This window comes from Cnephaeus nilssonii (assembly GCF_951640355.1).
Source record: "Cnephaeus nilssonii genome assembly, chromosome: 17".
Lineage (NCBI taxonomy): Eukaryota > Metazoa > Chordata > Mammalia > Chiroptera > Vespertilionidae > Cnephaeus > Cnephaeus nilssonii.
Window position 1 is genome coordinate 40551529 of NC_137088.1, and position 24750 is coordinate 40576278.

The following is a 24750-nucleotide window of genomic DNA, read 5'->3' on the forward strand; positions in this document are numbered from 1 at the left end:
GCTGCCATGGGAATAGCAAACACTTGAAGCTTTGCTCCGTTAAGTCTCCTCAGTGAAAATGTAATAGGGAAGACTCACAAACACTTGTGGCAAATACTATTAGCAAGGATGCAGTCTTTCCCCAGGCTGTCCTTCGGCTAAACTCCGAGAAACAACAGGTATTTTATATATATGCATACATACACCCTAATAAAACCCTAATACACAAATTGACCGGATGATGAAATGACCAGTCACATGACACGCACTGACCACCAGGGAGCAGATGCTCAATGCAGGAGCTGCTCCCTGGTGGTCAGTGCGCTCCCACAGGGGGAGTGCCACTCAGCCAGAAGCCAGGCTCAGCTGGGTGAGCGCCTCTCCCACCTCCGCAGCAGCGCTAAGGACCCCTCGGGGGATGTCCGCCTGCCAGCTTAGGCCCTCTCCCAGCACGGGGAATAGGCCTAAGCTGGCAGGCGGACATCCCCCAAGGGGTCCCCGAAAGCGAGAGGGTGCAGGCCAGGCTGAGGGAACCCCGCCCCAGTGTACGAATGTCGTGCACTGGGCCTCTAGTATACATATATATGTATGCACATACACAGATATATTTAAGTGAAGGTGTACACACTGTGCTAGAATACAAACAACAGAAATCCAAGGTCATATATAAAAAGGCTAATATAACATATAACACAGGCCTGGAGCCAGCTCATGGTTGAGAGCTGGGAAGGGATGGTAACATCAGAAGACTATGTACACAATTTGTGGTGGGCAGGGAAGGCATCAGTGTAAACAACTCAAACTTACTCCACAATACTGGCCCCACATGAAAGTATGATGTATCTCATGTACAAAAATAGACTCCCTTGCTTTAGTACATGACCACACTGGGTAGACACCCAGGAGGACCATGGGTTTGTCTTGATGACGAGGGACCACACTAGGCTACTGCTAAACCTCCCAGTCCTAGGAACTCACCTGCTACCCCTTCCTCCCTTTTAGGTTCTTGGGTCTTTTCCCACCCAAAACCCAGAGCCTGAGGCATGTCTAGATCACCTACCCTCAAATGACTATAACTTGCAAGGCTTCCTAGCAAACAAGGTCTTTCTGTATCTGTCCCTTTCTGACCCCAAGATATATGAAGACTTATTTCTGTAAATGTTTGGCACCTAAGTAAGATGATGGTTGTGGATTATACCACAATAACACAGGGAAACCCAGTAATAAGACATGCAGGGTGAGGGCAAGGGTCACTGAACTGCTCTAACATCTCAAAACCAGAACTGTGGCTTCCCATGCATTTATGGGGGGTGGGAGAGGGGATGTGCAGAATTAATAACTTCACCAGCTCCTCAGCAGCAAATACATTCAAAATTGAAGGTGCCTTAAGGGCCCCACTATACCCTAATCATGAGTCTGGTCATCCTCTGGAGGAGCTTGGTGCAGTTGACAGCTAGAAAATCTGAGTCCCAATTGAATCTGCCCCACCAAGAGTCCTTTTGAAGAAGCTTGGCAAAGTACTTTTTTTTCTTTTGAGCAGATGTACAGCACGTCCATGGGAAGGCCATGTGGAAGGATGCTCTCCAGCCCAGTCAAATGATCCAGTCCCACTATTAGATCAGTCCCCTCTGAGGTTTTTCCTGCTGGCCACACTCACTGTACAGAAATAGCCAAACAGCATCAGGATCAGTCATCAATGGTGGGCAACCAGAAGGCCTGGAAAAAGAACATAAAGTCAACTTTAAAAGCCAAGTCGCTCTCTTAACTACTAAGCGTTCTTTTACCCCTTCCCACAGCATCAAGCTGTCCAACCCTTATGGCTGGTGGCCCTTCCTCCCAAACAACCGACTCTGGCAATCTAGAAACACTCCACTTTACACAGTTCTGTTTCCCTCCAATACTGCTACCCTTTTTATCCTCACCACAGAGGCCCAGTGGTAAGGAAAAAAAGGAGTGCTGACCAAGAGGTAGGCATCTGGGTAACCTGGCCTCATACTAATGTACCAGGTAACCCTCAGAAAGGCCCTCACCTTCCTGGTCTTTAAAAAATGAGAAGGATTGGACTGGATGGTTTTGTTGCATTTTTTTTTTTCTGACAGTTTTCATAGTTAGGAAGGGGGGAGGGGCGGTGGAGAGAAGGAAGGTAACGTGTTCTGGGTAAGTGCCTCATCTTCCAAATATCCAGGTAGGTTTAGAAGATGCCAAGAGGAAACTGGTGGCTGAGACTCATGATGCTTTATTCTGCCAGTGTTATCTAGGAAGAGACACTGCCTGGAGAAAATTTTCTAAGTGATGAGTTATGATCAACTGTAAGAATGTCTGAGGAATTCAGTGATAAGCTGAGAGAAATGGAAATCTTATAGGTTACAACCACAAAAGGCTTGTTCTAAGTATTTTAAGAAGCCAAAAAGCTGTCAAAACCTAGCCCAGGTAGTTTGGGCATAGAACCAGGAGCCAGAGTTAAAACTGACTTAAGATCTCCCGGGAGCTCACAGGTGATCCCAGATCATAGAAAGAAGAGTAAAAATGAAAGGCCAGCCCAACCAGAAATCAGAGAATAAGAGGTTAAACATGGAAACAACAGTTGAGAAATATAAACTTGGGTGCTTGTAATGTACCTATTTAGAACACATCTTGCTGTGCTCACTTCAGCAGCACAAATATTAGAACACAACTTGCTGTGCTCATTGAAACACGCACAACCCAACTGAAGGACATCTCCCATTGTTCACATACCATGTTGGAACATGCACTGGCAAAGGTCATGAACTTGGGGTTGAACTGCAAACAGGTAATGGGGCCTGTATGTTTGCCATCCAACACAGCTACTTTTATACCGCTCTCTCCATTCCAGACATGGATCTTGCCATCCTCTGAACCTGAATAGAATGATCAAGGAACACACAACAGCTCAAAGCACAATAAAAAGGCAAGTGGCAAAGAGACATAGATTGGCATCTGGAAAGAGGTCATGTTTCAGAACCCAGCCCTCAGCAGAAATTGAGAGGGAGGAGAAGCAGTGAAGAAAGGACACTGGGAATTAATCTTGATCCTAGTTATTTGTTCCTAAGCAAATAACTTCCCCTCTGACTTTAATTTTCTCATTAAAAATGGGGGCTGAACCCAGCTGGTATGGCACAATGGTTGAGCATCAACCCATGCACCAAGGTCACTGGTCAGGGCACATGCCTGGGTTGTGGGCTCGATCCCCAATAGCGGCATGCAGGAGGCAGCCGATCAATGTTGATGTTTCTCCCTCTCCCTTCCTCTCTCCCTAAAGTCAATAAAAACGTTTTTTTTTAAATGGGGGCTGAATATCATTACATCACCAACACCTAGCCATTAAGATGACTGAAATGGGGGGATGAGAAGAGATAAACCAAAGAACTCATATACTTGTATGTATAGCCCATGGACATGGGCAATAGGATAGTGAAGACCTGGGGGGTGGGTAGGGCCTGGGAGGAGGGAGGTCAAGGGGAAGAAAATGAGAGATATCTATAAAACTAGCAACAATAAAATCTATATTTAAAAAATATTGAAAGCAGGATTATATCAGAAAGTTAGTATTACTAGTAAGATGGTGCTTGTAGAGTTTAACCCTAACACTAGTCCAGGGAAGACCAACATTAATGCCAGTTCCCAGTAAAGAACTGCAAAGTCAAAACAGTTTAAATACACTATACCTTTGGCATACTGTGCTACACAGAAATCTGAGAACATCTTAACAAAAGGATAACAAATATTATCTTAATTAGTTAAAATTAACAAAAATAATACAAACAAAACCTCAGTATTAGAAAAATAACCCGCAAAGGGTATAAAGAGCACTTACCAATCATAATAAACTGGGAATCTGGAGTAAACGAGGCCTCCAGTGTGACAGCTTTGCTGTTGGCATAACCCTAAAGAAACAGAACCATTGCCAAAGTGCCATTAACAAAAAAATAACTGCCTAGAAACACTGACCCAGCAGACTCATCACCTCCCTTTCTGTGAAACCCTCTTCTCATGCACAATGGCACCAAATTTCCAAATGTGGCCCCATCCTTTACCACTCACCCCCTACTCCAAACTCCATATTCAAGAGAGCAAGAAAACGTTTATGGTCATGAATTATATGACATCGAAACACTAAACTTGGTCACTGGGTGAGAAGTGAATGTCTCAGAATCCAAGAGAAATAAGTTCATATATAGGAACAAAATGCAAGCCCATGCCTCAATCAGTGAGTCAAGGATAGCTGTTTGTCTCCACTAACCAGCGAACACAACTCTCAGCCCAGGAGATAGGTACATGGAAGCAGCTATGTCAGCTCACCCCAAACGTGTGCATCACCACTCCCTTGAATGCGTCAATGAGACGAATGAAGCTGCCGTTGGTGGAGATGAGGATGAGTTTGCCATCATTGCTGAACTTAAGTCCTGTCCACTCACAAGTTCGATCATACTGCATCTTAAATGTTGCAAATGGCCCCTGCAAAAGATAAAAGCAGCAGCCCCAATGCACATCAATAATTCCTTCTGCCAGAGCTCTTATTCTACCCCCATTTGGATTCCTTTTTGACTAGGGAAAGCAAAGGATGAACTGCTATGACACTCCCCAATATCTACCATATACCTCTCTATCATAGAAAAGATTCTTAAAGCCCTAGCTGGTTTGGCTCAGCAGATAGAGCATCAGCAAACTGAAGGGTCCCGGGTCCGATTCCAAGTTTCGGGCTCGATCCCCAGTAGGGGGCGTGCACAGAAGGCAGCAGATCAATGATTTTCTCTCATCAATGATGTTTCTGTTTCTCCCTCTCCTTTCCTCTCTAAAATCATATGTGTGTATGTATGTGTGTGTGTGTGTGTGTGTGTGTGTGTGTGTATATATATATATATATATATATATATATATATATATATATATACATATAACTTTTTTTTAAGGTTCTTAAAATGTCCATCTCACCCTTCAAAACTTCCACAATATCAAGATAGTTTAAGGGTTTACCTTATCAAAAGAGCGAAGGTCATAGAGTTTGACCATTTCAGAATTGACGCCTGCAGCAAAAATTAACCCTTCTGGATCAAAAGAACAAACTGGCTTGCCCTGTAGGTGCATGAGGCCCTAAGAAAACAAAAATAAGAAAAAAAGTTAATGAACCTAGGATCCTATCACTATAAAATTTACTTTTCCCAAAGAAAACTATGAAAGGGACACAAATAGGTAACAGCCTACCTACAGAAGTGAAAAAGTAAAACTGAAATAAAGCTTTTATAAAAAAACAGGTCTCCATACAACTGATTTCAGATTAACCTTAACTGTATTTTATAGTCACTAAATCCAAATAAAAAACCTGAGGCTAAGGCTCCAGGAAAACGTTTTTAAAGCAATAAGCCACAGAGCATAATGCAATATGCACTGGATTAGGGCATTAGCTTAATTACCAGCTACCTACCAGAAAATCAGATTTGCTCCAAAGTTTTTTAAAAGACTCTGGGATCCCAGAATGGAACCAATGCTTTTCCCTTTCCTTGAGAGGGAGAGTTGATGACAGGGCCTACCATACATAACACTCAAAGTGTAACTGAGGTACCATTACCTGGCAGTTAGGAGACCGGAGATCCCAGAGTCGAATGGTCTTATCAAGAGACCCAGAAATGAAAGTGTCATCCACAGGTGACATGGACAAGGCCACCACCCTGAAATGCATTGAGATAAATAGGAGTTGAAGCAAAATATTTACAAAAACTGGATGTGAACCTTAAACCACTCTACCGGCTTACATATATAAACCTGTTCTCCCCAAACTGCCATTTTAAGGAACACACTACACAAGCAATCTGGATAGTCAAAAGCAACTAATATAATGAAAACAACTTAAAGCTATAGCATAAAAATGTATGATTCCAATGCAAATCAAAACACAATGAGATACCACTTCACAACCACCAGCATAACTATAATCTAAAAAAGAGATAACGGAAAAAGAGAGAGATAACAAATATTGGTGAGGATGTGGAGAAGTTGGAATCTTCATACATTGCTGGTGGGAATGTAATGGCACAGTTCCTTTGGGAAAGGTTTATAGTTCCTCAAAAACCAGAGTTGCTATGACCCAGAAATTACAAGAAAAATGAAAATGTATGACCACACAAAAAAAGTACACGTATGCTCATAGCAGCATTATTCATAAGAGCCAAAAACTGGAAACCCAAATGTCCATCAACTAATGAATGGACAAGCAAAATGTGGTATGTATCCATACAACGGGACATTATTCAACATTAAAAAATGAAGTACTGATTCATGTTACATACAGTATGTGTGAACCTTGGAGACATGGTAAGTGACAAACACAAAAAGCCATATACTGTCTGATTCTATTTATTCAAAATGTCTAGAAGAGGCAAAGCTATGGAGACAGAAAGTAGATTAGTGGTTGCCAAGGAGTGTGAATGGGTACAAGGTTTCTCTTTGGGGTGATGAAAATGATCTGGAATTAATATAGTGGAATGGTTGCCCAACTTCGTAAGTGGACTGAAAACCACTGAACTGTTTACTTTAAAAGGGTGAATTTATGGTACTGAACTATATGGGTACCCAGTGAGTGGTCTGTGGCCTAGACTAAAAATCTACACCCGCGTGGCCTAGACTAAAAGTCTACACTACTCATTAAGTATCCCATATAGTTCAGTACCATAAATTCACCCTTTTAAAGTAAACAGTTCAGTGGTTTTCAGTACACTTACGAAGTTGGGCAACCATTCCACTATCTTAATTCCAGAACATTTTCATCACCCCTAAGAGAAACCTTGTACCATTCACACTCCCTGTACCCATTCTAGATTTTTAAAATCTAGAAATAGAGGAAATTCAAGTTTTGAATGATACTGAAAGGGGTTCAGGAGGTTTTGGTTCCACTAGAAAGAATAAAAATGTATACCATGAATAGAAAATGAAAAAAATTTACCAGCATGGCTGGGAGGGTGGACTCAAACTGATCACTGGGGTCACTCCCAGGACTGATCCAACAGGTCTGGGCTGAGGTCTGAGAATTCAAGTTTCTAACAAGCTCCTAGGTGATCATGAGACTGCAAATTTGGGCATTATACTTACAGAGCCACAAGCCTGTGCTACCAGCAACCATATTTTTTATATAGGTCCCTTTGTATGATTATCCCATTAAGAATTACCCACTGCCCAGCTGGTGTGACTCAATGGTTGAGCATTGACCCATGAACAGGAGGTCACAGTTTGATTCCCAGTCAGGGCACATGCCTGGGTTACAGGCCCAATCTCCAGTAGGGGGTGCAGAAGGCAATCAATCGATGATTTTTCTCTCATCATTGATGTTTCCATCTCTCTCTTCCTCTCCCTTTCTCTCTGAAATCAATTTTTTTTAAAAAAGAGAATCGCTCACTGAAAAACATTTCTTCCAAGGCCTCATCCTGAGCTCTCCTGTCATCTCTGCTGGTGTTCTTGCTCTGCCATTCTGTGCTCTGAAGAGACACCCTCCATTTCCCCAGCATTTGGGCCTGGCCTGAAGAGAAGGACCACATGTGGCTCCACTTTACCTGCCTCTCAGAGCATACCATGGCCCTGACCATGGGGTTCGAGGTGTGAGCTATGACCTGTACAGTGACTGTGACTCTACCATATCACCTATGAAGAAAGCCCTTGTGAAAATAGACATTCAGGTGGCTCTTTCTTCTGGGTGTTATGGACGAATAGTTCCACATTCTGGCTTGGCTGCAAAACACTTCAAAGATTTAGCAGCTGGTATCACAAATCAAGACTACAGATATAGAGGAGCCCTGGCTGGGTAGCTCTGTTGGTTACAGCACTGTCCCAATACACCAAGGTTGCAGGTTTGATCTCCGGTCAGAGCACATACATGAATCAACCAATAAATTCATAAATAAGTGGAACAACGATGTTTCTCTCTCTCCTCTCTCTCTCTCTCTCTCTCTCTCTCTCTCTCTCTCTCTCTCTAAAAATCAATAAATAAAAAACTTTTTAAAATGATAGAGGAAATATGCATGTTGTACTGTTTCATTTTGACAAAGAAAAAAGGTGACTGAACTGCACAGCTCATTTGTAAATAGATTTTTAAAATCTAGAAATAGAGGAAATTCAAGTTTTGAATGATAGTGAAAGGGGTTTAGGAGGTTTTGGTTCCACTAGAAAGAATTAAAATGTATACCATGAATAGAAAATGAAAAAAATTTACTTTCCTTACCATTTACTTTTTTAAATTTTTCTTAAAAAAAAAAATCTTCCAATATAACTCAACTAACATTTACCCTAGCTCCCCAACTTAAAAATTTAAATGATACTGTAAGCTAAAATTTCCTGGGAATGCTAAGGTGATAGATATTAAAGCAGAGTGAGCAAAATGCATATAGATAGACATGTAATTTTATGCCACAGCATTCAGGTCAATAGCTCAGAGGAAGTCCATCTTGGCAAAAAAAACAAAACTTTATGCTGAGAGGTACAGGGAACACAAAAAGGAATAATACCTCAACTGTATGGAAGCTTAACTAGCTAGTCCAGACAACTCCAAGAGAAGGTCAGGGAAGGCTTCCTGGAAGAAGCATTACCTGTGGTAAACATGATTTCAATGGGAGACACCTTTCCAACTGAGAGATAATGATGGGGAAAAGGTCAGAGCCAGAGAAAGAAGAACCTGAGTCCAAGGGAAAGGAATAGGCAAATGTGGAGAGTCTTTAAGGCTTCCTGAGGGAGGTTGTGGTCAGAACTCTAATACAAGGTGCTAAAGCAGGATGGTGAGGGATGGGGAGATTAATTAGGATTTGACAATAATTCACCTGACAGGACATAAGCCAAAACTCTAGAAGCAAAGGAGAGAGTAGGGAGGAGAGTGACATAGGGGATTAAAACTAGATAGAATCAATAGGATTTAACATCTCACTGGATGTGAAGGGAGGGGAAAGGGAATCCAGAGAATTGATAGGAACAGACATGAAGAAACATGAGGTAGACAGAGAGATGACTCAAGGAACAGAACAATGATGGATAGAGTGTTGGGCCTGTCAGGTGGGGGCATGGAAAAAACATCTGCACAGATGTGTATAAAACCTGTAGGTGGAAGTTGAGTCTGGAAATCATGACAGACATGGGCTAAAAATACTGATTTGGGAAGCCATCTGAGTAGACATGAATGAAATCAGGAGCGATACATTTTTTAAAATACCAAGAAGGGGGAGAGGCTAGGATAGAACCTTATTTATTTTAGAGCCAAAAGGAGAAAGAGAAGCCAAGAATATCAAGAGGATAGAATCGAGAAGGGAAAAGTCAGCTGCAAACTGGGGAAAAAATGTTTTACTGAAAAGTTGAGCACCCCCAAAAAAGCCCAAGGCAATGGATTTTAACTGGAGGCAGCAGGGAATGGGAAGTAAAACAGCTTAGAAAAAACCCCATACATGACTCCGGGACTAGACTGAGAATGATTTAAACAGTGAATAACTGTGAGGAGGTGGAGACAGGAGTATGCAAATTACTCATGTTTGACAGTGAAAAGGAGTGGGTGATAGGCTCCAGAAATAGATTTAAGATATGAGACCAAGTTTGTGGACAACAAGGAAATGTCCAGTTAAGGAGATGAAAGCAAACAGAGATTGGTTTTGTCAAGGAAGAAAGGCTACTCTTTTTTCAAGAAAAGATTAGAAGGAAGAGCAGAATTTAGGTGAAAGAAACAGAATTTGAAAAGAACTTATTTTGGATGGCCTTGATTTTGTCAAAAGGAGAGGGACAAAGTCTTCTACTAATAAGAATCAGGTTGTCAAGAGATTGGACAACTGGGAAGATTGGAAAGAATTTTGAACAACTGCAATCAACTCTTAATTACAGATAACAGTATATTAGTGAACGTTAATTTGATTACAAACAAGCAAAAACATCTACTTGTCACAAGCCATTCACTGTCCGGCACTACAGTAATCAACAGCTGCTGCCTCTTACCTTCAGCAACATAGAAATGCCCTGCCCAATCAGAGTGCAGCCTGGCTCTTGGTCCACCTCCTGTCAGGGTACTCTACCACTCCAAGCCTTACTTGGTTTCTGGACATTTGTAAATGAAAGCAGGAGGAAATAACCCCCTCCCTGTGATTAAAATATCATCCAAGGGAAAAACGTGTTTAACATTCAACCAAAACTTGACAAACTAGAGAAAAAAATACTGAGGAAATTAGCGAAGGAGACAGAGAGAAGCAACCTACACTACCAAACAGAATAAGGAAACAAGCTTCTTGACTTTCAAAAGTAACAAAGGACAATTATTCTTTTGCATCCTCATTAAGATCCCCACAAGGAATATGTTTGTGTAGAGCAGAAGCCTGCTGAAATGGGACCACCTTACTGGAAGGCTTCATATATGTACAGATATCCCTTTCATTGGGGTTCCTAAATGCTAACTTTATTTTTTATTACATAGGTTTCCACTAAATATCTTTAATCTACCATTGTTCCTAATTACGTTTTAACTGTGATTTTGAGACAGGCCAGTAAACCAGGACAAGTGGACTAGGGAAAGTAAGATCAGACTGTTGAACAGCAGTTTGCAACTATCTAGAAATTCACAATGCCAAGCAGTTACTAGTACAGCCATCTAGTATACAGTGGTCGCCAACCTTTCGGACCTCATGGACCAGCAGTGGTCTGCGGACCACCAGTTGGCGACCGCTGATCTAGTATATCCTATCTTCCCTAAACCAGGGACATTTGAGTAAATGGTTCCCACTTCTCCTCCTAACCAGAGGGTAAATAGCTTAAATCACTCTACGCAGGGAGACAGCAGAAATCCAATTAGTGCCATTTGCTAACCACAACTAAGGACAGATGAAGTTAAGAGAATAAACCTCATTTTGGTACATCAGCATAAAGCTAATGAATATTCTATTGAGATTCTCCCCTGAGACTTCCCCTAAACACCCAGCCTTTAAAACCCCTCAAAACAAAGTTCCCAGCCTGCATTCTCCTTCCTACTTCTTTCCCCTAGGCATGTATCTCCTAAACTCCAAGGGACCCCACAAGGCTTGCAACCAGGACGGCAATGGGCAGTGGCAGATCATCCCCAGCAAACCCCCGGAGCCTGTACCCAAGGCCCCCTTTTCTCTGACTTCTTAGTGAGCCAAAGCAAACCAGCCTAAGCTCATTTCCCAGCTCTTCCTTGTTTCATTGTCCCCAGCTTTAATAAACGTCCTCTAAAATTCACCTGGACTTCATGTTGTGAAATTTTTCCTGCACAAAGTCAAGAACGCACACACTACAGACTGGCCCTAGACAGACTCACCAAGGACCAGGTCCCCTTTCTGGTAACAATTTAAATTTATCTATAAAGTCCTACCCCTACCTCCACAACCTCAGTTAATCAAGAGTTGACTGAGTGGGGATTAACAAAAGAAGACCAAGAGGAAGGCCAAGCAGCAGTAAGGAACTAGCTTTAGTTCACTGATAAAATCTCTCCATTCATTCTATTATCTGAGAGCTCAGGGATAAAAGAACTATCTACTTCTATAACACTTGGGTCTTACCTTTTGCTATGTCCAGGAAAGTATCTGATGTATTTGTTGTCATGCAAGGACAGGTAACGAATAGTATCTGTAAGAAGACAAATAAGGCATGATGATATCCTACTATTTTTAAAGAAACTTACTTTGCATTTCCATCTTGAAAAGGCAAGGTCAAAGAAGTCATTGCTGTCTATAACCCAAGCAAGGTGTGAATAAATAGTAAATAATTCCTTTCCACAACTAAAAAGAGGGCACTAAAGATATGACATAATTCAAAAGCAGAATTCTTAAGTTGACAGACTATAGAGCAATAACCTCACCTGAATGTTAACTGTGTTTACAATTTACATAAAAACTAAACAAAATGGAAAGAGAAGTTCTATTACTTCTTTCCTAATTAACCAACTATCCACTGGTCCCTTGTGCATCAGAGAAATTAGTTTAAAATACTAATAAAGTGGCCAAAAGAAGTGAGAAAATTTGGGTTTCAAAGATCTCTAAGACATTTTCAAAATAAAACTCATGAACTATACCAAGAAGTCAGAACAGTGAGATTTTGACAATAACAAAGAAAGGAATAATCGTAGAGATTTGTGCTTGGATAAAATAAGACACTCTTAAAAACCAAATGATTCTATCTGAAAAAATAAACAAAAAAGATGGTGGTGGGAAGGGAAATGAAGTGCCATAAAGAACAGAACTGGAAAGTACTATGCCCCTAAAAAGACTATGAATAAGGAACAATTGTTGAGAAAGGGGTAATAGGAAATGATGCCAAAATGCAGAAAGGAAAGCACATAAAGAACATTCTGGAGGAAAACAGAACACAGAACAAAGACACTAACAGCACCAAGTCATCCCAGTGGTTTACAGGAGTACTTTCTAGTAAAGGGCATTTAAGCTGAGAGAGGGTTACAAAACTGAACTCTACATGGTTTTCCTTGAATACATCTTTAAAGTTCTCCAATAACAACTACAAAGTGTTCCTGTTTGTTCTATTGCTAGGAGCTACTCACCTTCCCTAAGCAGAAAAAGGCTTTCTCCCCATTACCTGGTTTCCCAGAGATGAGCAGGGCGTTGCCATCCTCTCCGCCCCACTCGGTAGCTGGCGCGCTGTTCCTGGCAAGGCAGTGGCCTGTACAGTTATCTCCTGTACCGGGTGGTATCATAGACCCTCAAACTGTACAAACTACTACCTCAGCCTGGAATCAGGCAAAAGGAAACGAAGCGTTGAAGGAACTCTTCAGGATGCACTCGAGACAGGAAAGGCAATATCCTCACAGCAGAGGCCTGGCAGCAAAGCTGCCAAGTGCCACACATTTGCCTCATCTTGAACCAGATTTGGACAATCCTTATTTAATCACCCAGAAAAAGACTCCAACAGAAGAAATATACCAGTCATGCAGATAATCACATAGATATGTTTCCTTAGGATTCTAATGTTTTATATATGCTTGTCAAAAGCATCAAATGCATGCTTACTTAAAAAACCATTTCTGAAATACAGGTATGTAAAGTAGAAATAATATACTTACTAAAAGTTAAGTACAGGCAGAAACATCTCATAAAAAAATATTTAAAAAAAAAAAAAAGACATTTCAGCTCTGAGACAGGCAGAGCCAAAATAACAATCTAAGCAATCTCTGTTGAATGACATTAGAAAAATCTTACCGCAAAAAAAAAGTGAAACGATCAAATTAGTGAGAATTTTTTTAAACAGGAGCCCTAACATGAAAGTAAGTGTTGCCCAGTCGATGCGGCTCAGTGGTTGAGCACTGACTTATGAACCAGGAGGTCACAGTTAGATTCCTGGTCAGGAACATGCACAGGTTGTGGACTTGATCCCCAGTATGGGGCGTGCAGGAGGCAGCCAATCATTGATTCTCTCTCATCATTGATGTCTCTATCTCTCCCTCTACCTTTCTCTCTGAAATCAATAAAAATATATTATAAAAAATAATAATAAAAAAAGAAAGTGGTATTGCTCAATTATCAAGATCATCTATCAACTGAGAACAACTTATCCAGGTGAAATGCAGGTAAAAACAGAGACCATTTATTAGAGAAAGAAACTCACAAGTTTAATTTCTGAAAATAATTTTACTCTTCAAAGACATTAGCTTTACTTAAAAGTAAAAAGGGAAAAGGATAAAATTCAGATCAAAAAATTGTCCCCAGAATCAAAGACAAACAAGGTCAGCATAATGTCCTTTATTGACACAGACCATAAAAGATTGGGCATACACTAAAAACTCTTCTAAGATCCCATAAACTATCATAGCTCAAGCATTTGTGAAAACTTTTCTCAAATCTCTATATTTTGAAGAGGAGGTACTATTGTTTTACCACTTGCTGTGTGTCAAGTATTCTTTCCTTTCATTTGTTCTAAAAGTATTCTTCTCAGTTTCAAGAAGTACAAACCATAAACACCATTTGTTGCTTCCTATTTCCACTTTCTACTCTAAACTGAAGATCTTTCATACTCAAGTCCTTCAAAAGCACTTGCGGCTTGCCTCCAGCATCTTTTCAGTCATAACAATGTTAGCACTGCTAACATCATAGGAAAATATTTAAAGTAACAACCAAAACAGAAATAGTCACAAAGATTCCATGAACTATTTAACAAAGGAAACCATGACCATTAACTACTAAAAAGAAGGCTTGCTTACCGTCTATTTTATTAGAGCTGTAAACGACTGTGTTTGCTGCATGAGTATATCTGATGAGGTCCACGCCATATTTCTTACTGTACAGGGTTCTCTTTGGTCTGACAAAAAAATGGACAGAGAAAGAAAACCATCAAAATCCTCCATCATCAAAATCTGGGATCTTCATTTTAAAAAAAGCACTTGAATGATGTGGCAAGGATGAGGATTCTTGGTAATCTCTAGCACTGGAAAGAATCAATTTCTTACAAGAGGGAAGAAACAAATGAAATCAATCAAGTGCAACAGCCTTTCACCAAATGCAAAGATTCGAAAGTGGAAGTAAATCTGAGGGCTCAATTCAGTCTTTATTACAATGTTCAACAGTTAGCTTTGACAAAAAGTACATCTATTTGGGAACAAAGGCACACACAAAAAAATACAAGTCATCCTGATAACAAAGAGGGATATGGAAATACATCAAACCAGTGAGGCCAGAACTTACTGTTTACCTTTCCTAATAACCTGCTGTTGCAGAAGCTATCCATTCTCCCTATCCTACATGTCCAAAGTACTTACTGAGCCTTTTGGAAGGCAAACCTAACTCTCCCTAGCAAAACTAGTCATTCGTTGCTTTCTTTTTACTTAAATGCAAAATCACATATTTCCCAAGGCAGAGGATACCAATCCATTCGCTGAAGTTCCTTAAATGTCTTTCTCTATGGAAGCTTGAGGATCAAGCTGAAACCGAACTCAACAAAATCATTAACCAAAAACTTCATAATGTTCTACATTTAGGTGTAGGAGAATTTCATAAATCCTGTACGAATGTTTACCGAGAGTTCCGATTTATGAAAAAGTTCACCCTGTCATCAGTGCAAATTCATCTTGGCACATAGATGCTAAACAATCAGATGAGCCAGACAGCTATAAGAAATTCATCATTTGCACTTCCAATATTTTTGTTTGTCCTCACCCAAGTATATTTTTCCCCATGAGAGAGTAGGAGGGAGGGAAGGAAGGAGGGAGAAAGGGAGATCAATGTGAGAAAGACCCATCTCACATCGATTGGTTGCCTCCTGCACATGCCCTGAATGAAGTGGGGATTGAACCTGCAACCAGGTATGTGCTCCTGACCAGAAATCAAACCCACAGCCCTTGGGTGCATGGGCAGACACTAACCACTGAAAACACCGGCCAGGTCTCAAAATTTTTGAATGTCAGTAAGAATTTCCCTACATAAAACGCATTTCCAAACAAGACTTCTCACTCCAAATGAACTGAATTTTCCATGTTCTTACCATTACTGAAAGATCAGCTAAAAAGATCAGCTTAGAGGCTAGCTACCTAGTCAAGTCCACTGTCCAGAGTTGCTCATTGGGGTTACTTTCTGTATGGTGGTAACCAGTGAGAGTAAACAAGTGAGTATGAGCATGCATATGTGCTTGCTCTCATAAGATAGTTGACTTTTCCTCTACCAGTGAAAGGAGAAGCTTACTTATCCCAGTATTTCAGTCTATCTACAACAGTAGAGCCTAAAGAGCCAATGTTAAAGTCTGTAGTGTAAGGAAAATTTTCAGTTCCACTTTTATATACTAGGTGTACCGGTTAATAATGGCGGATTTTGTAATCAAAGAAAACATGATAATTTCGAGAGAAACATCAAAATTGCTTTATTCAAAGTAATGTCCATTGCTAGCTACACATTTCCTCCATCTTTCAGGTAATTTGTGGATACCGCCCCAATAGAACTTTTCTGGTTTTGAGGCAAACCATTCAGAGACCCAATTTTCCACTTCTTATGTTTTGAAGTGCTGCTCAGAAAGTGCGTGTGCCATCGATCGGAACAAGTGGTAATCTGAAGGAGCAAGGTCTGGTGAATATAGTGGGGGGGGGGGGGGGTTGTGTGTTAATACTTCCCAGGCAAGGTCTTTTAATGTGTCTTTAACTGGTTTTGAAGTGTGTGATGGTGCATCATCATCATGAAGCAAAATTACTTTGCCATGTCTTCTGGCACATTCTGGTCGTTTCACGATCAAAGTGTGATTCAAATTGATTATTTGTTGTCGGTAGTGATCAGTATTAATGGATTCACCTGGTTTTAGAAGCTCATAATACACCACACCTTCCTGATCCCACCAAACTCAGATCATTGTCTTCTTTCCGAAGCGATTAGGCCTTGCAGTTGATGTTGATGGTTGACCTGGATCAAACCATGATTTTGTGCGTTTGGGATTCTCAAAATAAATCCTCTTTTCATCGCCAGTCACAAATCGATGCAAAAAAAATACTTTCTTTCGTGCTGTTGAAGCAACATTTTAGTGGTTTTTCATTGACTTTTCGGTTTTCCATTTATATTTCGTTCAGTTGATGTGGCACCCATTTTCCTTCCTTTAAAATCTTTCCCACTGCTTGTAAATGATCGGAAATTGTTTGTTGAGCAATGTTTAATCTTTCTGCAAGTTGTTTTTGAGTTTGACACACATCTTCATCCAGTAATTGTTGGTCTTCAAACTTTTTCGGTTGACCTGGACGTTGTCTTTCACATCGAAATCATCACTTTTAAAGCATCTAAACCAGAGTTCACAAGTATCTTGAGATGGAGCATGTTCACCAAGAGCTTCCCGAAGTATACAGTAACTTTTTCTTCAAAATAATGAATTAAAACTTCCCACAAATGCTTTTTAAAAAAAATATATTTCTTTATTGATTTCAGAGAGGGAGAGGGATAGAGAGATAGAAACATCAATGATGAGAGAGAACAATTGATCGGCTGCCTCCTTGCACACCCCCTATTGGGGATCGAGCCCACAACCCGGGCATGTGCCCTTGGCCGGAATCGAACCTGGGACCCTTCAGTCCACAGGCCGACACTCTATCCACTGAGCCAAACCCGCTAGGGCTGCTTTTTTTTTTTTTTTGGCACGAAATTCAGCACTTTTACTAGTAAGTGTAAAAATATCTATGATATTAACACCTTCAGCAAATTTGACACATGAAGTTTTGAAACTTGCTGTCAATACAACAAAATAGCATACATATCAAATCACATATATATCAACATGTGTAACTCCATCTATTGAAAAAAATCTGCATTATTAACTGGTACACCTAGTAGTCTATTTGCCTCAAATTTATCAATAACACTAACCTGAGATTTGTTCTTAATTACAGAAATCTTTTACCACATGTGATTTTCTAGCTTGAAAGTAAGATTCTAATGTACTGCATTCATTTCAGAGAATCTTTACAAAGCCCAGGAACAACATTTTTTCACAAATATTTTGGTAAGCTTCTCTCCACCAACGATGATTCTGGTGATCAAGAATGAATAAATAGCCCTAGCTGGTTTGGCGCAGTGGATGGAGCTTCGGCCTGCGGACTGAAGGGTCCAGGTTCGATTCTGGTCAAGGGCACATGCCCACGTTGCGGACTCGATCCCCAGTAGGGGGCATGCAGGAGAAAGCCAGTTAATGATTCTCTCTCATCATTGATGTTTCTATCTCTCTCTCCCTTCCTCTCTGAAATCAATAAAAATATATTTTTAAAATAATGAATAAATAATATTAAAGCCTTCTCTTTGAATAATTCGCATCACATGCCACAGGTATGGTAATATCCTTCATATTCTCTCAAGTTGAAAAAAAAAATCACTCAATGTATGAGCTCCATTATAAAATTTTAAAGAACAGTAAACTAGAAAACATAGAGCATAACGAATATTGTTTGCTCTAACCGGTTTGGCTCAGTGGATAGAGCTTCGGCCTGTGAACTGAAGGGTCCCAAGTTCTATTCCAGTCAAGGGCATGTATCTTGGTTGCAGGTACATCCCCAGTAGGGAGTGTACAGGAGGCAGCTAAATCGATGTTTCTCTCTCATCGGTGTTTCTACCTCTCTATCCCTCTCCCTTCCTCTCTGTAAAAAAATCAACAAAATATATTTTTTTAAAAAGAATATTGTTTTAGCCCGGCGGGTATGGCTCAGTGGTTGAGCGTCAACCTATGAACCAGGAGGTCACGGTTTGATTCCCAGTCAGGGCACATGCCCAGGTTTCGGGCTCAACCCCCAGTAGGTGGCATGCAGGAGGCAGCTGATCAATGATTCTTTCTCATCACTGATGTTTCTACCTCTCTTTCTCCCTCTCCCTCTCCCTTCCACTCTGAAATAAAAATATATATATTTTTAAAAGATACTGTGCCTTACAAGAAAACGTTATTTTTCTTCCAATGTTGGTTTGACCCACACTAGTGGCAAATTTCTTCTTCACATTACCACTTAGGATCATGTACTCTGTCTGATAGGCTAAAGAGGTCATCTAATATCCAGAGAAGTGAAATGACCAATGTCACATACCTGGTCACAAGGTCAAATTAGAACCCAAGTCTCCTAACTACCAGACCACTCTCCTGCCACAATGAAACAAGGTCACAATTACTTGATAAGAGAAAAAATTTTAAAGTATGCCCTACACTATTGTATCAACAATAAATTTCCTAATTTGGATAACTGTACCTGGTTATATAAGAAAATGTCCTAGTGCCTAAGAAACCCATGTTTAGGAATAAAGGGGCTTGACCTAACCGGTTTGGCTCAGTGGATAGAGCGTTGGCCTGCAGACTGAAGGGTCCCAGGTTTGATTCCGGTCAAGGGCATGAACCTTGGTTGCGGGCACATCCCAGTAGGAGGTGTGCAGGAGGCAGCTGATCCATGTTTCTCTCCCATCGATGTTTCTAACTCTCTATCCCTCTCCATTCCTCTCTTAAAAAATCAATAAATTAAATTTAAAAAAAGGAATAAAGAGGCTTGATACCTCCAACTTCTAGGGGGAAAAAAATGTGTATGTTTAAATATGTACATAGAGAATAAAGCAAATGGGGCAAAATGTGGCCAATTATTGGATCATATGGGTGTTCTCTGGAACATTGCTGTGACTTTTCTATAAGTTTGTAATTATGTAAAAATGCTACATGAGTGAATAAACTACAGTACGTCATAAAATTAACATTTTACTTTTAACAAGACAGGACTTCAAGTCACTGTCATCCCTCTCAACAAGTGAAAATTAGAAGACAAACTGGGGAAAAAATACTACAACAACCTTTATTTCCTTTGAATGAAGATATACACTTCATCCTCAGGTTCCAGGGAGAGGTTCTAATCTGTGCAACAAGCATTTCAAGGAAGCCAGGTTCAAATTACTTCTAGCTCCAGAACCCCACAACTGACCCCGATTCCAGCTTCATACGTTACTCTCTTCCAAGCAGATTAAGTGGCCAGATATGGCCAGAAATCCATATGCTAAATGAACTAAGATGACTCAAAAAACTCAGCATCAATCACTTCAGCTAACAAATTCTCTTCCCCCAGGACCACCACTATAGGCCATCCTCCCACATAGAGCAGGCAAATCCAGAGCCAATTACCTAATACTTTTTCACAGCCCCAGTGGGGAAAAAAGTGGGTAGAACACGATGGCTCAGACCAAACCGAATTACTTTAGATAACTAAACTCACAAAGAGACAAGTTCCATAAGAAAGTTTATAGAAGACATCAGTGTGTATTTTTAAAGGCAAAAAAGAAGAAGAAGAAGAAGAACAGCTGGAGAAGATAAAGGAAAACCCAAAGATTCAAAAAATAAGATCTGGAACTAGACAACCAAATGAAGTCTGACAAAACCAAACATCTGCAAGCCTGCTTGAGTAAAGTGGCTGAAGGGAAATAAAATTTAGTCTAAATCCATTTCTGCCCTCAAGGAGCTCACAACTTAGCAAGGACTGAAAGAAAGCAAATCTACAAGGATGAGGTGAAGCTGACAAGGTCCCCAGGAAAAAAAGCAAAAAAATGCTGGGCTTACAAGCAGGTGTGGTGGGTCTCCAGAGGACTTGGGGCAACGTATAAATTTCATGGTTAGACTAGACTCGGTTTTTTGATAATTCCAAGTGGACCATAAAGTGTAATTTTTTTTTTTAAGCGTAAGAGGAAACACAAAATTGTTATACGACGCTTTCTTTGTTCTAATGGGAGGTCCACATTCAGGTCGGGATGGGACGGCCAAGTTTGTTTGTGCCTGGCCAAAAGGAAAAGTTTCAGATGTTGGTAAAAAGTTCACTTATAAGCGTGGGCATCGGGGCCGAAGGAGTCTGAGCATGATTTGGAACAGAAAGGAAAGGAAGCACAAAAAAACAAATCCTGACGCTAAGAACTGCAACCCACGCGGCCTTCCAGCAGCAGCAAGGCCGCGGGAAGCTGAGGGCCAGGGGACGGGCGGAGAGCCAGCGCTGGATCGAGGTCACCTCCGAGAGGGCACGAAGCGCGGCTGGCTGCGGCGGGAGAGCAGCCTCCGCGGCTCGGCGCTGGGGACAGAGCCAACGGGCACCTCGGACAGAGCAGGAGGCGCGGAAGAGCTACCTGCTGGGGCAGGTGTGGGCAAACCCGGCGCTGAAAGGTCAAGGTCAAACTGGGGTTTGGAAAGCGATGCAGAGCGCTCTCTGAAGAGACCGAAGACTTACAAAATACTACTACTAGCATTACAACCGTTACTTCTTTAAAAATAATAATAATAAGGAAAGGTCTCCTGGACGGCTTCGGAATGGAAACGGCCCTGGCAGGAGCGAGTGCAAAACAGGCCGGAGGCGGGAGTCAGAGCGGGGAACGGGCCGCGGGGCGACCCACGCGAGGGAGGAGGGGCTGAGAGCCGGGCCCAGGGCCAACCGCCGCACTCACTTGCCCTCCTGGCAATCATAGAGCACGATGGAGTCGTCGTCGCTGCTGGAGATGACCGTCTCGCCGTTAGGGCTGAAGTCGAAGCAGTTGATCTTGTCCGAGTTCTCACGGAACACCTTGGCGACGCGGAAGCTCCGCAGCACGCCGTCGGTCAGCTTCATGGCGGCGGCGGCAGGAGGCGGCAGCGGCGGAGCAGGGCCGGGGCGGGGCCCCGCAGCGAGCGGGCGGGCGAGCGAGCGAGAGAGCGGGCGGGCAGCCGAGGCGCCGACCCAGGCAGGGCAGGCGCCGCGCCGGCGGCGAGCGGGAGAGCGGCCGACAGTCGGGGCGCCTCCTCCTCTCCCTCCTCCTGCTCGTGCAACGCTCTTCTGACAGTGAGGCCTCGCCGACCGTTCCTCCTCACAGCAGGCTCACGGGCAACGGACGCGGATCAGCTCATTGTGTCCGCCATCTTGGGGCGACTGGCAGAAGCCGAGGGCGAGGGACCTCACCGCGGGGCAAGCCGGGAAAGGGGGCGGGGCGGGGCCGGCGGCACGAGGCCGGGAGGCGGGGCGGTGACGTCAGTGACGGCCTACGCAGAGTGGAGTGGCCGCCTGGCTCGAGGCGGCGATTTCCCAACCGGCTGTCGGGCGGGAGACGTGGGGCCGCCCACCACCTTCCCCGTGGGCCGGAAGACCTGGGTGCCCCGGAGCGGCGGGTCTTTGTGCAGCCTTAGCCCCACCCCGGCTCGGGCGCCCCCTTCAGGCCGCGCGGAGATGCGCTATGTCAGTCAGTGAACACAGCGCTGGCGGGCTTTCACTGCTAGTCCTGGACAGAGCGGGCATAGTTTCAATTTCTGTATTTTTCTTTATTGCGTTATAATTTATGGTAGACTGCACAAATTTTAGGGATGAATTATTTTTTTCATTTGGATAGACACTCTTGTGATCACCAGCGAGAACTTTAAACCTTCTTTTAAAACATTTTAATTTATAGCATAAAGCGCAGAGTGAACTAATTTTAAGTGTACCGCTCCACACTCATCTAAGTTTTAAAAAGCATTTACATCAGATAACATGATACTGTATATAGGGGACCCTAAAGATTCCACCAAAAACTACTAGAACTGATAAATGAATTCAGTAAGGATAGAAAATAAATATCCAGAAATCAGTTGCATTTTTTCGAGGCTATTTTTCCATTGATATTTTTAGAGAGAGTGGGAGGGAGGGAGAGAGACAGAGAGAAATATTGATGTTGGTTGCCTCCTGCACACTCCCCAAACGAAGCTGAGGATGGAGCCTGCAACGAGGTACATGCCCTTGACTGGAATGGAACCTGGGACACTTCAATCAGCCGCCAGATGCTCCATCCACCAAGCCAAACCAGCTAGGGCTCAGTTGCATTTTTATACACCAAAAGTGAACTCTCAGAAAGGGAGACTAAGAAAACAATCCCACTTACAATTGCATAAAAAAAATGGCCCTAGCCTGTTTGGCTCAGTGGATAGAGTGTAGGTCTGCGGACTAAAGGGTCCTGGGTTCAATTCCAGTCAAGGGTACGGACCTCTGTTGCAGGCTCCTCCCACCAGGGTCCTAGTTGGGGCTATGCAGGAGGCAATCAATCCATGTGTTTCTCTCACATCAATATTTCTCTCTGTCTTCCCTCTCTTCTACTCTCTCTAAAAGTCAATGAAGAAATATCCTCGGGTGAGAATTTGTAAAAAATTAAAAGTAAAAATAAATAAATAAAATAGCCTGGCCATTTGCTCAGTGGTTAGAGCATCGGCCCACCAACTGAAGGGTATCAGGTTCAATTCCTGGTCAAGGACACATACCTTGTTGGAGGCTCCATCTCCCCGGGAGTGTGCGGGAGGCAACCAATCAATGTGTCTCTCTCACATTGATGTTTTTAATTATTTTTTAAATTCTTTTTTGTTTTACATTGATGTTTTGATGTCTCTCTCTCTCCCCCCGCACCCCCTTTCTTCCACTCTCTCTAAAAAAAAGTCAGTGTGCATGTGCCCCCAGACCATGTGCGTGCACACCCTTCTGCAGAAGTAAAGATATTTGCCTTGCTGAAAAATAAATTAATTAAATCAATCAATCAATCAATGGGGAAAATATCTTCAGATGAGGATTTGAATATAAAAATAAAATAAAATACCTAGGAATAAATTTAACCAAGAATGCAAAAGACCTGTACTTGAAAAATTATTAAGACATTGAAGAAATAATTTTTATTTTTTTAATATATTTTATTGATTTTTTACAGAGAGGAAGAGAGAGGGATAGAGAGTTAGAAACATCGACCAGCTGCCTCTTGCACACCCCCTACTGGGGATGTGCCCGCAACCAAGGTACATGCCCTTGACCGGAATCGAACCTGGGACCCTTGAGTCCGCAGGCCGACGCTCTATCCACTGAGCCAAACCGGTTTCGGCAATAATTTTTATTTTTAATCCTCACCCGAGGATATTTTTCCATTGATTTTTAGAGAGAATGGAAGAGAGAGGGAAAGACAGAGAGAAACATCGATGGGAGAGAAACACATCGATTGGTTGCCTCCGACCAGGGCCAGGGCCCGAGGAGCCTGCAACCAAGGTACGTGCCCTTGACTGGGATCAAACCTGGGACCCTTTGTTCCACAGGACAACACTCTATCCACTGAGCCAAACCAACTAAGGCTAAAGAAATAAATTGAAGAAGATACAAATAAGTGGAAGCATATACTGTGTTCATGGATAAGAAGAATTTACATCATTAAAATGTATGCAAAGAGCCCTAACCGGTTTGGCTCAGTGGATAGAGCATTGGCCTGTGGACTGAAAGGTCCCGGGTTCGATTCCGGTCAAGGGCATGTACCTGGGTTTTGGGCACATCCCCAGTAGGAGGTGTGCAGGAGGCAGCTGATCCATGTTTCCCTCTCATCAATGTTTCTAACTCCCTATCCCTCTCTCTTCCTCTCTGTAAAAAATCAATAAAATATATTTTAAAAATAAAAAAATAAAATGTACGCAAAGAAATCTATAGATTCAATGTGATTCTTATAAAGATATTAATGGTGTATTTCACAGAACTAAAACAAATATTCCTTTTTTAAAAAAATATATTTTATTGATTTTTTACAGAGAAGAAGGGAGAGGGATAAAGAGTTAGAAACATCGATGAGAGAGAAACATCGATCAGCTGCCTCCTTCCTGCACACCCCCTACTGGGGATGTGCCCGCAACCAAGGTACATGCCCTTGACCGGAATCAAACCTGGGACCCTTGAGTCTGCAGGCCGAAGCTCTATCCACTGAGCCAAACCGGTTAGGGCTAATTTCATATATATGTATATATATATAAATATACACACACATAAACTTTACAGATGCACCATTTCCTCCCCCCCCCCCCTACTTTAGTATTGCTTCGTACACATTTTTTCATGTTACTAAACTGATTGCTGTTGGTGTTCTTAATCCAGGTATAATTTAATTGACAGTTGTGCAACCTTCACCACATTTAAGATATAAAACAGCTGCATTACCCTCTTTGTAGTCAACAGGATTGTCCCAATGATTCCTCAAATGGGGTTCTTTGCCTTAACGGGAGAGAAAGTTGATCCCTAACAAAGAAAAGCACATCTAATCCCAAAATAGGCACCATGAGCCCTGGCTTTCACTTTCTGTGCAAGGAGGCACACAGCGCAACCCATGAGGGTTCATAGATGTGTGGAGCTCCTCAAACAGTTCATTACCTGGGGTCTCCAACAATGGAGATGGAGCCTATTTCTTTTACTTCATTAAACTTCAGTGGCTAAAGAGGAACGACAGAAACATTTAAATCACTGATATTAGGAAGATGCGATATCCATAGATCCAGATATAACCTGGACAGTGGTAAAAACAATACAGAAAC

The 24750-nt window shown here is 42.0% G+C and overlaps 1 protein-coding gene across 1 annotated transcript; it reads right to left on the reverse strand.

Annotated features, from left to right (window-relative positions):
• Nucleotides 1-489: 489 nt before the first annotated feature.
• On the reverse strand, nt 490-21348 carry WDR82 (WD repeat domain 82). The gene is made up of 9 exons (XM_079795446.1): nt 20871-21348; nt 14171-14268; nt 11523-11589; nt 5567-5666; nt 4975-5091; nt 4300-4455; nt 3815-3884; nt 2716-2858; nt 490-1695 (listed from the first exon to the last, which is right to left on the reverse strand). Exons 1-9 carry the CDS (start codon nt 21029-21031, stop codon nt 1666-1668), a joined length of 942 nt encoding a protein of 313 aa, XP_079651572.1. The 5' UTR covers nt 21032-21348; the 3' UTR covers nt 490-1665.
• Between the last annotated feature and the right edge of the window lie 3402 nt (nt 21349-24750).